Consider the following 13,679-nt stretch of genomic DNA (forward strand, 5'->3'; position numbering starts at 1 on the left):
GCGTTTCCATCTCAACTGTTTTTGTTAGTGAAATGTAATCATAAAGGAATGTTTCCTTAAGCTCGGACATGGAGAAAAGGTAAGACAAAATAAGTTAAGGCGTCCCTGTAATAGACCTTTCCATAAAATGTTCGTTACGGTAAAAGTGGGAAGGAAAACTGTTTTTGCAAGGATGATTTCGATCAACGTTATATATATTACTCCTTGTTTTTACCCTGGCTCGACTCTTGAGCTCGGTATGTCGTCTGCTACCAAGTGTAAGTATTTACAAAGTAACAAAACACGGCGCATTAAAGTTAATCCAAGTGATATTAATAAATTTGTTATATCAAATATTTAAAGTATAAATATATTTTGTTTATTTAACTAGTCATAAAAGGAAATGATTTAAATATTTAAAATAACGAAAAATTTAGCACGGTATCGATGATGTTTAACAGTTGATGTTTATAGCCTTGTAAACTAAGGCTTAACATTTCATTGACAGCCACAGTAGTGTATCAGGTAAAGATTGTTGTTTATCATAAAATACTAGCTAATATATAGTATTAACAATACTTTAACAGAGTTGATATGAGTATTGCAATAATAATTAATTTAATTAGTATCAAAAATAAATTTAAATCAGTTTGAACTACGAAGTCATTAAGCCTAACCCGAGCTCCGTGAGTCCGTATAAAATGTTTGGGGAAATCTTACCGGAAAATGCAAAAAGTACAGCCAACTTTTTGTTTAGATTTAGCGAAATTGGTGGTGGGTGACGTAGAAATATTTTATGGAAAGGCCTATTACAGCGGGAGAATGGTGGCTAACTCAAAGGAGGTCAACACGGGTTATTTTTTCGTGAGTAAAGCAGCTGCGTCAAAGTTCCAAATTCGCCACTTAAACGTCATCATGGGTGTCGACTCCTTTTTGGTCAGCCTCCATTATCCCGCTAGTCTCCCCTTATTTTTACCATTCCTCAACAGTTCTTTTCTCCATGCATCGGTGTAAGTTCCGTACTAAAAATAATAATCAATCTAATTTATTTTGGTTTTACTTTAAGCGTACGTTGTCAAAATTAATGGAGATGATATTTATCAAAAAAAAAGCCTTCAAACTACATCGTGAAAGGCACTTTACTTGAAGCAGTTATTGTGAAATCGGTTGTAACTGGCCAAAGTGATCAATCCACCCCAGCAAGGAGACAAGGAGAAGAAGATCTGCATGGCCGCGTCGCCCCAGACTCGAGCCTCGGACAGTCGCTTCCAATCGGGGGTCAAATAGAACATGATTCCGTCGTAGGAGCCCTCCAGAGTGGCTCCGCGGATCAAAAGGATGACCAGGACCACGTAGGGAAAGAGCGCCGTGAAGTAGACCACTTTGCCCATACTCTTGACGCCCTTCAAGAGACAGAAGAAGACGATGCACCAGCAGGCCATCAGACAAAGGACCAGTTGCCATTTCAAGCCGCCCAGGTCGTGCAGCCCGTCCGTCAAGTCCAGGACGTAGTTGTGAAAGTACTCGTCGCTGGCCATCTTCGTGTTGTCCGTAGAGTTCTCCAAGGTGGCCCACACCTCCGGCGTGACTTCGCTCTTGTAGAAGCAAGTCCCGTTCGAGATCATGACGCCGTCGTGGGCTGTGCAATTCTTATTGTCGAAGCGACGACAAGCTAACGGAAATAGACATTTGTCAGCGCGTGTCAAACGAGAGCGACTCAACTTGAAACATCATCTAGAGTGCTTCAAGCGAAGCGTTTTTTCAACGTAAAATCCAGCAAGAACCAAACTTCGTGAAAAATATCCTCAAAGCAAAGAGTAGTACGTGAACTAGAAACTACCACAGGAATAGAAGGCCCTGCCTTTGTACGTGATTTACTAGGATGACACGGGCAAAAGGTTCTCCACTCATTTCCGGTTATCTCTGGTCCAATCAAAAAGAAGCTTTGGAAATGACGGCCAATTAGATTCAAGCGGAAATGAACCGAGAACCTTTTGCCCGTATCGAGCCCGTAACACTTTTCATCGACTCTTTCTATTCCTGCTGTAGTTTCTATGTGTTGACGGAGCCTTAGAGGGGGATGGAATGCCGATGTTTAAAACCCCAAATCACAGTACCGCAGCGCCACTACGGTAGCCTTCGGAGACGTTGCGCCCTTTAGTTATTGAGAAACAACTTAAAGAACGATTTATACCACAAATATTCCAAACCAAACTAGAAAAAAGAATGAAAACTAAAAGAGGTAAATATTAACGTACGAAAAGATTTGAATAATCGTGATTAGCGCAGAATCCGGTAGTGGCGCGGCACCCATCTAAGCTCACTCTAAGGCATTATAGATTACACCCTACCCCGCGATTTCATCTCTAGTACACGTACTCTTTGCTTATAGCCCGAAAGAAATGTCTATAAATTGAAATATAAGAATGTTTGAGAAGACCTATACTTTTCATATCAGTAGCAGTATTTCGGCAAGATTCTTAAGCCGCCATGAAGGTATATCTTGCTTAAGAACTGTTATTGTGTACAGGCATGACGTCATATCTTGCCGAAGTATTGCTATTTAGTACCACCACGACAACATATCTTGCCGAAGTATTGCTATTTAGCCTACTACTATCTTCTACCACCATGAAAGTATATTTATCCGAAGCACTACTATCTTGTACCGCAATTTAGGCATATTTTGACGAAGCACTAATTACTTGTACCGCCATTTTGGCATGTTTTCCCGAAGCAGTACTATCTTGTACCGCAATTTAGGCATGTTTTCCCGAAGCACTACTATCTTGTACCACATTTTCGGCATATCTTGCCGTAGTACTACCATCTTGTACCGCCATTAGGTTATAACTGTCGGAAGTACTACAATCTTATACCACCATTTCGGCATGCCTATCCAAAGTACCGCGATTTTAAAAATATATTCTTATATTTCGACCGTTGTGACTATATATATTTTTGTTTAAAAAAATTGATCCACGCTAAAAATTTGAAACGACTAATTAAAACGTGCGTCAGAAACTAATTAAACTAATTTTCGGTAACGTTTCAAGAAGCAAAGCGAAATTGTAACGAAAAAAAATCCGGAAATATTGAGAAAATCAGTCGATTAAAAAAAAACAATTTCTGTTACAATCTAACGCCCTTATTTCAATCTAGATTCTCAAAGTAAATTTAATGGTAATTACTAATATTACAATTAAATTTCAGCGCCAATCAAACAATAACGTCGTAGTGACGCCACTTTGTCTCAATATTAAAGTATTAATTGAATTCGTCCCTTATTTAAAGGAAAAGTCCAGGTTGGGTAAAACTTGGGTCTATTTGAAAGATCATGTTTAAATAAACTCAAAAATATCAGTCGTAAAATTGTATCTTTTTTTAATGACGAGAAATTAATTTTTAAACGAGCGAAATTTACCGCCAAGCGAGCTGCCATTTTCTTTCGCCTTCCCTCCGCAGACCGCACGCGGAGCAAGCGCGCGCGGGGAACAGAGAGCTGGTAAAGCCTGTTATAGCGCGAACAGCGCCTAAAACGTCACCCCGAAACAAAAAATGGCAGATCGCTTGGCGGTAAATTTCGCTCGTTTAAAAATTAATTTCTGGTCATTAAAAAAAGATACAATTTTACGACTGATATTTTTGAGTTTATTTAAACATGATCTTTCAAATAGACCCAAGTTTTACCCAACCTGGACTTTTCCTTTAACAAATCATAAATAATTAAATACGTTAATCACGTTTAAATAGTTATCTATATAATAAGAGTAACTACGCTTCGAAACTTGTCCGAATAATAAGCTGAAATGAAATCGAGCGTTAATCGTTCCGCTTGTTTCGGGAGATCAAGATATAGACCTAGTTGGCATCGTCGAAACCAGTAAAAACCGGATCACGAGCGAAAAAATACATTTAAATTCGAGAGTGAATTCGACCTCGACGTCTGGCGATACGCCTAAGTTCGCTTTCCGCCGCCGCCAGATCTAGTTTTTTGGAGACTAGAGGAATTCCAATTGAGAAAATATATTTACATAAGCCACTTAATTGTTAACGGAAATGAAACCAATTTTTATCTTTTACTCGCTCTCCGCTAGACTCGATAACCCGCCTTAGATATTATTGAGGTGGTTGTTTTTGGCAGTGGATAATCTAGGTTGAAGTTGTCGGGAATTCCCCGTCTAATGATGAAGGAGAGTTTCACCGCGAATGAGGTTTGTAGAGACACGCCGAGAGAAGGTAAAGGAGTCGTGCTGTAAAACAATTGGCGAAACTATGAAGTCCAGGGGGGCTGAAAAGATGGTAGTCAAGTAACTTTGTGGAGAACCGCAGCGCCATCTATCCTAAGAAATACGAACTATTATTCACGTTATTTTGCTAATGTTGGTTTAAATTTTGATCGATGCGTCTAAATTATCTGTTTATTATTATTATTATTATTATTATTATTATTATTATTTAAAACATTTTGTAATAGAAAAGTGTAACATAATTAACGTTTGGTTTGGTTCCAGCCTTACGCTGTTGAATAACAAAGAAGTACAAGTACACGAATTATTGCGTAAGTTTAAACTTACGCAATAATTCGCGTACTTGTACTTCTTTGTTAGAAAAGTGTAAGTTAATTAGCTGTCTGCAGTTTGCAGTATCTGGAAGGAATAATTTTTTTCTTTAACTTCGCACGGCCAACTATGAACACGAGTTAATGAATCGAAGTTGGCTGTGAAAAGGTAGTCACGTGATTTTGTTTTCCCATTTTAACAAGTTGGTTAAGACCAAATTTACTTTATAGTTTCGCCTATTCGAAGGCAGCCGGGGAATGAGGGGGCTGGCAGTAAAGGGGTCGACCCCGGGTCATTATAGGCACGTGACGTTGCTTGATGACGTCAAAGAAGTAAAATATCCCACCACTGGCTCTCTCTCTTTGACGTCATCACGCGCGAAAAATGACCAGGGGGCAGCCCCCTCATTCGCCGTGAACCCTTTAAGATTGTTTCGCTACGCGACCACGATAGGCACTTTTTACGCGACACTACAAATCAACCAATGACGCCATGGGAAGCTAAGGACAAAGGCTGATAACAAAGTGAACAAAGGGTACGATACCTTCGGTATTCCACCAGTTGTCGCAAGAGCTCCAAGGCAGATGCGTGGTAAACGAACTGCACAAGTAGAACAAGGCCCAGGCCAGGACCATGTTATAGTAGACGCCAACCAGTCCCGACATTAGGAACATGGCGTATCCGATGCCTACAAATATTCAAATTCACGCTCAAAGTCAAGAATTTTCCTATTCTTTCGAAATACCATCGAAAAAGCGCCCTAATTAAGCCACGCGTAAACCATTTCAAATATCATCTCAGGCAGATTTTAATGCTTTTTTTACGTATAATGGATTAATTAACGTATTTTGAATAAATTTCGACATTATACTTTTACATTGATCTTTTAACATTCGGCAATTCAAAAAGGTAATTTAGCTCGATTAAAGAGAAGTAACACTGTTGCAGTTTTAAAGTAATATTCAGATTTCTTTGTCGGCACTGTCAAATTACCTTTCATACCACGTAAATAAGATTAAAAATATTGAAGTGACGATAAACAGATGCGTATCTACCGGGTGCAACTTGGACCGGGCCAAACTGTTTAACGACCAATTTTGGCGATAAACGTAATTTGGTCAAGTATCTTTTTTAAATAAGGAGCGACATTCGGACAGGGGACCCTCGATAGGCCACTGAGCGTGTATACGAATACTGACCTTGAAAAAGCGGCGAGGCCTTCCATATCGTGATGGGTCCTTCGCTGGCGTACTGCCCGAAAGACAACTCCAAGAGAAACAGAGGCATGCCCACAAATATTAACATCAACGTGTACGGAATGAGAAAGGCACCTGCGCCCGAGATAAACCTCCGTTAGATCGCCGGACTCCGGGTCAGCGCGTCACCAACTGATTGCACTCACCAGGAGACTACCCGAGGTGGCTATCACCGATTTTGTTGAAACTCGCGGGTTAGGTAGACCTTATGGTAGTATGAAAATTTCCAAAGGGAACAGTTGCAATGGGCTTTAGTTTTCTTATGGCAACCGAAAATGTTTTGACCTCTCCATTTAGAAACACTTGTTATTTTCTCGGTTATCAAAATTTTGTTAAAATTTAACCAAAATTGATCAATTTTACTCAAAATCCTTGATCAATTTTACCTAAAATAGGTCAAATTTATCTTTTTGGGTAAGTTTTGAAAATATAATTTTTTTTTAAGTAAGTAAGTACCCTGTGAGAAAATCCCATGCTCTTTTAATGGAGATTTGTTTGTTTTGAGAGATCAAACACATTTTCGGTTTCCATGGGAAAACTAAAGCCCATTGCTACTTTTCCCTTTGGCAATTTTCATACTACCATAAGGTCTACCTAACCCCAGAGTTTCAACAAAATCGGTGCTAACCACCTCGGGTAGTGTCCTTGTGAGTTGGCAAATAGACTTACCTCCGCCATTCCGGTAGCACAAGTAAGGGAACCTCCAGATGTTGCCCAGGCCCACGGCGTAGCTGAGGCAGGAGAGCAGGAACTCGACGCCACTCGACCAGTTGCCTCGCTCTTTGTTCTCGTCGACGTCCACGCTCCGGGTGATGGTCACTTGAGGAATGTCCATCATCTGCGACGGATTGGGCATCGCCACTGACCGGTGCAGACCAGCATTTTTCTCCTGTTCGAATTAACAAATCGGCGAGGATCAAAGACAATGCGCTGACAGTGTTTATTCGAATTGTTTAGTTTTTTAAAGCTATTATTTGAACGGGCATTTCCTGTTTTGGAAAATCCATTATTCCCGAAATGATAATAAAGGAAGTGTTGAAATCATAGTCATTTGATCTAGTAATAACAGTTTTTGAGTTCTTTCCGCATTTGCCGCGTTTCGTATTTTAAGATACCGCGATGCTGATAGAGATGGCGTTAGTAGGCCAAATCCTGTAAATTAGCTTCTTTCTGAACGCCGAAACATCGCGAGTGGAACACTTCTACAGGCGGCACGCTGAAAGAGCTTTTTAGCTTATCCCGGGAGAAAATAGAAGTACTACGATCTCCAAATATAAATCATCACGTAGCGCTTGTTTACTTCCGAACATTATTCCTGTGCTTTTAATTTTTCATCATGGGACAAATATTCATTATTTTTCACAGAATGACGTGGTTTTCTTATACAGGGTGTTTCAAAAGGTTATGCAAAAATTTAAAGGAGTTGTAGGGGGTGAGTAGAGAAGTTTGCCTGTTTTTCCCATTTTCCTACGATGAGTTAAAAGAGCGCCAGAGAGCTTCAAAGTGTGGCCTATAGCCCCTGGAAGTAGGCTGCAACCAGCGCAAAACCAAGTAGCAGGGAAAGGCGAACATTAAGGTTTGGGTTCGTGTGATAGGTTAAAGAGGACTTAGTAAACAAATCGAGGTAACAAGCGTAAAAAAGTAAACTTAAACAGTATTTAAAGTCGTGATGGACCGCGATTTCTCATCACTTTCAAACTGCAACAATGACGTTCACTTCGGAAGAACTGGCGGATATTCATTTCGAGTATGGACTGGCGGATGGAAATGCTTTGGCTGCTAAACGTACGTCTCTACCAGGAAAGGTACCCGAACCGGCGCATCCCCGTCTCACGGACTTTTACCAATTTCCATCGTCGATTACGTGAGACCGGCACATTCTGGGTACGTTACTTAATTTTTTACTTGAACTTCTCCGCGACTGGTTCGTTACAAACGTATTGTTCGTTTTACAGAACAGGAACGGAGTAGGTCGACCACGGGTTCGAAGAAGAGGTGCTAGAGGCTTTCAACGACAACCCGTCAACAAGCACACGTGCTGTAGGACACGAAATGGGAGCCAGTCATTCGTCCATTTGGCGGGTCATGCACGAGAATCTTCAGTACCCTTTTCACAGACAGAGAGTACAAGCGTTAAATCCGGGGGATTGGCCATTGCGAGTGGACTTCGCGCGGTGGTTCTTGGAGCGTTCAGAACAAGATGTCTTGTTCCCTAAAAGCGTCCTTTTCACTGAAGAAGCTACTTTTGGAAGAGACGGCCCATTCAACACTCACAACCAGCACGAGTGGGCGCGAAAACCCGCATGCCACGTTTACACGTGGTTTTCAGGAGCGATTCTCGGTTAACATATGGGCTGGAATAGTTGGAGACGTCTTGGTTGACCCTTACACGTTGCCGCAACGACTCACTGGGGTGTCCTGCAAGATATCTTGCCTAATCTTCTGGACGACGTACCACTAGTGACTCTGCGACGAATGTGGTTGCAGCACGACGGGGCTCCTGCTCAGTACGCCTTGGCGGTCCGGGAAGAACTGAACCAGCGATTTCCACGCAGATGGATAGGGAGAATAGGTCCAGTGTTATGGCCTTCAAGATCACCCGACCTAACTGGACTTCTTCTTGTGGGGATGGATGAAGGATCTGGTATACGCCACGCCAGTAGACTTTGACATTGATTTGGTGGAAAGGATCCAAGTCGCTACCGACCAGATTCGGAACACACCGGGAGTATTTCAACATGTACGCGATTCCATCCTTCGATGCTGTCGTCTTTGTGTAAGAAGAAACTTCGAACATTTATTGTCACTTGTACAAAATACACATTTTCCTACTTTGTTCTTCTGTGTTTAATTAAACTCATTACGCATTTCTTATTTACTCATTTGTTTTTTGTTATTTATCTCAATTCCCACGCATTCGCAAATTCATCGTACCCCTGAAATCGCATTTCCCTGCTGCTTGGTTTTGCGCTTGTTTCAGCCTACTTCCAGGGGCTAGTAGCCCACCCTTTGAAGCTCTCTGGCGCTCTTTTAACTCATCGTAGGAAAATTCGAAAAACAGGCATACTTCTCAACTCACCCCCTACAACTCCTCAGTGATGGGCATTTTTCAAAATTGTGTGATAACTCTCACTCCACCTCATCCCCTTTTCTAAAATTTAAAAATCAAACTCATCTCCTCTCACCACCATAAACTAACTTTTTATCACATCTCCTCTCATTGAATTTCGCTAATTAATCTACCCTCGCGCGCACTCCCGCTATTTTTGTTGGAAAATCTGATCTCATCTCACGCTCTTTTCCGTTTATGGCAGTCACAAAATATCTCCTTTCAATCTCCTCTCTCTGAAATTCATACTTTGTTAAACTCCTCTCACGCTCCTCTCCTTTTGAAGTTTTGGCCATCTCACCTCCTCTCAGATTCTCACACTGTTCTCACAGGGGTAGAACAACGACCATCACTGGCCGGTGGCCACATTAGATTTACTGTTTTTAACTTCTTATAACCTTCTCACGTCAGTATATTATGTTATTGTACGTTTGGTTTTTGTTATTATTCAAAGTTACATAATTATTTCCAAGAAGGTCATGTTTTTATATTTCCTTTGTTTTGGTTTTCTTACATCTAAACTCAAACTCCCCTCCTCTCACCACCGCAAACTAACTTTATAGCTGATCTCCTCTCATCGCATTTCACTAAATTAACCTCGCTCATACTCCAAATACTTTCTTTGAAAAATATTATTTCCATTCACTCTCCTCTCACTTAAATTCATAGCTTGGAAACTCATCTCACGCTCCTCTCCATGGGAAGCTTAGAGCATCTCACCTCCTCTCAATTGCTCTCTCTGATCTCACGGTGAGAGGAGAGTGCCCATCACTGCCACTCCTTAAATGTTTTGCATAACATTTTGAAACACCCTGTATATGATTATCATATCAATATACGCCAATAATTATATTTTAGTTAATATAGTATTTGATTGAGTTGTATGTTGTTCTATTTTTAATGTAAGAATAATAATAATAATAATAATAATAATATTATTATTATATTATATAATAATAATAATAGTAATACATTATAATATAATATAATAACAATAATAATAACAATAATAATAACAATAATACATTATAATATAATAATAATAACAATAATACATTATAATATAATATATTATAATAATAATAGTAATACATTATAATATAGTATAATATAATAATAATACATTATAATATATTACAATAATAATATTTATAAAATATAAATATCCAAGGCAAGCAGATAATATAATAATAATACATTATAATATATTACAATAATAATATTTATAAAATATAAATATCCAAGGCAAGCAGATAATATAATATTAATATAATGTAATATAACAATAATATAAAATAAGAATATGTTTGTTTACACTTTTCCAAGGATTTGATACTTTTTCGTGAAAGAAATCGGCAACTTAAATAGGAGGTGCCAAGGGTTATTGCAACCCCCCCTCGTGGCTGGTTGTCTACAGGGGACGAAGTTTAATCGCGAGAGCAAGGTTCGTTACACTGTTTGACCCTTTTAAACTTTCGGGTAAGGAATCAAAGACGGCCGACCGCGTAGGTTCAAAGGCTTTTGTAATTTCATTTGTGATTTTATGAAGGTATAACATTTCTTTACGTAAGCGTAAAACCGAGGAGCGTATAATGGCTGAAGTATTTTTCGAAGGTCTTGGATATTTGGATCGAATTCAACTTTTAAATTCCGGGAAATGAAATTTCCGAAGTGGGAGAAATAAATTTAAATAAGCTTCTTTAATTCCGTCGTGATAGAAAATAACGGAAAAGTTTGAAACAATGGCGACTACTTGAACTAGAACTAAAACTGGGATGGGGTTAAAGAGTCGGGTGGCGCCAAGAACAAAGGGTAAAAACGACGTCAGAGATGCCCTTGAAATTCAAAACTTTTAAAAACAATCCCCGACAGAAAATGCACGAATAGACGAACGAGATTTTTAAAAGTTCTAGAATTAAATTTCAACTTTTTAACGTCAAAACAAGCGCCAATAACACGATTTTGGCCATAACTCAATCGAGGATGGGGGGTTGTTTAAAAATGGAAAACATTTCGTCCAGATGGCGCTGATTAGAAAAAAAAGGGGTTATGAGGGTGCGTGAAGGCCAAATAACGGAATGAAATCGTGGTGAGAAGCCAAAAGAAGGTTTTGCCAAAAATTCCAGACGGAAGAAGAAGACACGCGTTTGGTGTGACGAGGCTAAGCCGACGCGAAGGGGGTTTGGCGCGTTAGGGAGACGCGGAGGACGGCGGGCGTCGACGCGGGCTCGGGTTCCCGGTGGCCAACTTGGCGGCCTCCGAGGACGACACAATTAAAAGTGGAATAAAGCCTAGTTGCGAGATCCTAATTACCACAGCATCGCGACTCATTATTCCAAAATGAAAAAATATAAATTCTTAAAAATAGTCGCGCTCTCACTTTTCCACTCCAAATCGCATCGACGCGAAAAGTTCCCGGAGGACCATTCCCACCTATGCCCTACCTTCAGACTTACAATCATCTTAAGGGGGAAGACTACAGTGGCCATTGTCTACTTTTGCGCTATTTCAAGCTGAACTCTTTAATTTTTGTATTTTAACTTATAAAATTAATACTTCAGTGTAGAACAGCCTCTTGTTTAGTGACTAAAATAATTTTGACAATTTTAAATTTAAAAGTAATAAAGTTATTACGTTTTAATTCGGCTAAACAAGCTGGGCAAGCGTCCAAACTACCCTTTAGTTAGGACCTTATATTTCGTCAACTATTAATATTATAATTATCAAATTGTTAAAACAGAAACGTGCAGCTTGAACGAAAAAGAGGCTTTTACTGTATTCTTCCCCCTTAAGGCTAGAAATAAGGTTTGGTCCCATTCGACGGAAAGCGATTAACATTGAGTCCCATTCGATCGAAAATAGCCCAATTGCGCGGTTTAAATTCGAATTAATTTTTACGTTTTTCTTATTTTTTATAATACATTGAACAAGTAACCTTATCAAAATGGTATCGTACGCTAAGTATTGGCTGCGCTCTCGTGCCACCCCAACCCCATTCTTCCTATCACGATGGGCCGTCTACAACGGTCTACAACGCGACCTAGAGGACAGAATCTAGCCATATCGTACCGAGTATTGTCCAACCCAATATTAACCAAACCTAACCTAACCTAAATATTGTCTCTATTCAGAAAAGCTATTTAAAAATGTATTTACAATACAAAATCCCAATGAACCTAAACCAGCCAAATGGGATATATTTGAAGAAAAAAATTCAGTCGAATTTGAATATACCAGACATAATGTTCAGGTTTATTTTCAAGATTTCTGTTTAACTTATCCCGCATTCAAATATTTTCGAACAGTGGCGTAGGATAATTTGGGGGCACTCTAGGGTACGGGAGGGCAGGACCTCCGCGCTCTAAATACTTGGTTTTCGAAAGTAAACAACGTGTTTTAAAATACTTGGTTTAATTTAAGGTGATAATTAACAAGTAATAAGACAGTATAGTAAATTTCAAGTATATTTTTAATTATTTTTTTAATTTATAGAAAGTTTTCTATAGCAGACGACAAAATTTGATTTACTCCTTTACACCCGAGGGGCTGATCACTCCGCGTAATCGGTGTACAGAGCCGTACCTTTGACTGTACTAATGGGATTACGCGTAATCTTTGAAGTCCCTGCCTTTGGCAGTGCTAATCTAAGGGTAATCCGGTGTACAGACTTTCTAAGAGTAAAAAGAGTAGCCCTGATACCCCGGAACAAGTTTATGGGGCGGATCAGGCGAATAAAACGTTTTTAGTTAAAAAGAGTACACTTTTAGTCCGAGAAACCACCTATTGTGGTTACTACTTTAACCAGTTAATTCGCAGTTTGAAACCGACTGAAACGTCTCCGTTTTCCAAACAAATTGTCGATAAATTCAATGTCAACAAATTTCGCGTTTTAATACAATTCCAAAAATAAAATTAAAGTTATAGTTTAAAAGAGCGAGGATAAGTAGACCTTTGAACGTTGGATTTGCCGCGGTCCCAGAGTGAAAACGTAATCAAAAACATTCGATTTCAGGAGTTTACATTTCCTAGAAGTAAAAAGGAAGAAAACAGACGAGATAAAAGTCCAAACTGGATCAAGTTCAATGTTATCCGTTTCCTCGCGGAGGGGGGAGGGAAAATCCGAAAATGGCGTCGAAGCTGTTATCCTCGCTCATTAGAAATTTACATAATTTGGAAACTGTATTATCGTCTTGGGAAGCAACACGCGCGGGAGATATTCGACACCAGAAACATTTGAAATCGCGCGAAGAGGAAGTCGACGCGATTGAAACCGATTCTTTTGAACTATCTCATCAAAAAGTTCCGACTACTCTGAAAGATAATATAGCCAGGTTCACACTTACCCCTAAAATCACTTCGTTTTAGATAACTACTTTTTCAAAACCAGCGTGAGAAATTGCTTCGTGTTGGTTCGGGAAGCAACTCGTCCAAGTCGGTTCGCTTAGAATCGCTTTCAAAACGACCAGGCGGGGAAGTAAAATTGCTCGTATTTTCAAAAATAATGTCAAATAATATTACTGTATTTATAGTAAACGTGATTAACTAATTGTTTTGGGATACATTTTAGTATTTTCAAAATTCTGGTCATGATTTGAAATGACGTTAAGCCTTGGCTATAAGCGAACCAGGGTGAAGCGATTTCCAACGTGTGAACCAAGAATAGACCATTCTATAAAATACTAATGTGCTTATTTACTTTTGTGTATAGAGAGGCAGAAAGTTTGGCCCGATTTTTCATGAACCAGGGAGGCTCATAAAAGGATTATCTGGCAA

General features: G+C 39.4%; 1 protein-coding gene across 3 annotated transcripts in view; it reads right to left on the minus strand.

The window, feature by feature from the left end:
• LOC149948211 (sodium- and chloride-dependent glycine transporter 1-like) overlaps positions 1-13,679 on the minus strand; it is a 39,533-nt gene that overhangs the window by 5,349 nt on the left and 20,505 nt on the right. For all 3 annotated transcript variants that reach the window (XM_090173155.1, XM_090173154.1, XM_090173156.1), the window contains 4 exons: positions 6,467-6,686; positions 5,741-5,872; positions 5,086-5,229; positions 1,123-1,651 (listed from right to left, as the gene is read on the minus strand). In XM_090173155.1, the coding sequence (XP_090029281.1) occupies positions 1,123-1,651; positions 5,086-5,229; positions 5,741-5,872; positions 6,467-6,686 (1,025 nt within the window). The remainder of the gene's footprint in view (positions 1-1,122; positions 1,652-5,085; positions 5,230-5,740; positions 5,873-6,466; positions 6,687-13,679) is intronic.

The sequence above is a fragment of the Leiobunum rupestre genome, chromosome 4 (assembly GCF_980474605.1).
Source record: "Leiobunum rupestre chromosome 4, qqLeiRupe1.1.hap1, whole genome shotgun sequence".
In the NCBI taxonomy this organism is placed as follows: Eukaryota; Metazoa; Arthropoda; class Arachnida; order Opiliones; family Sclerosomatidae; genus Leiobunum; species Leiobunum rupestre.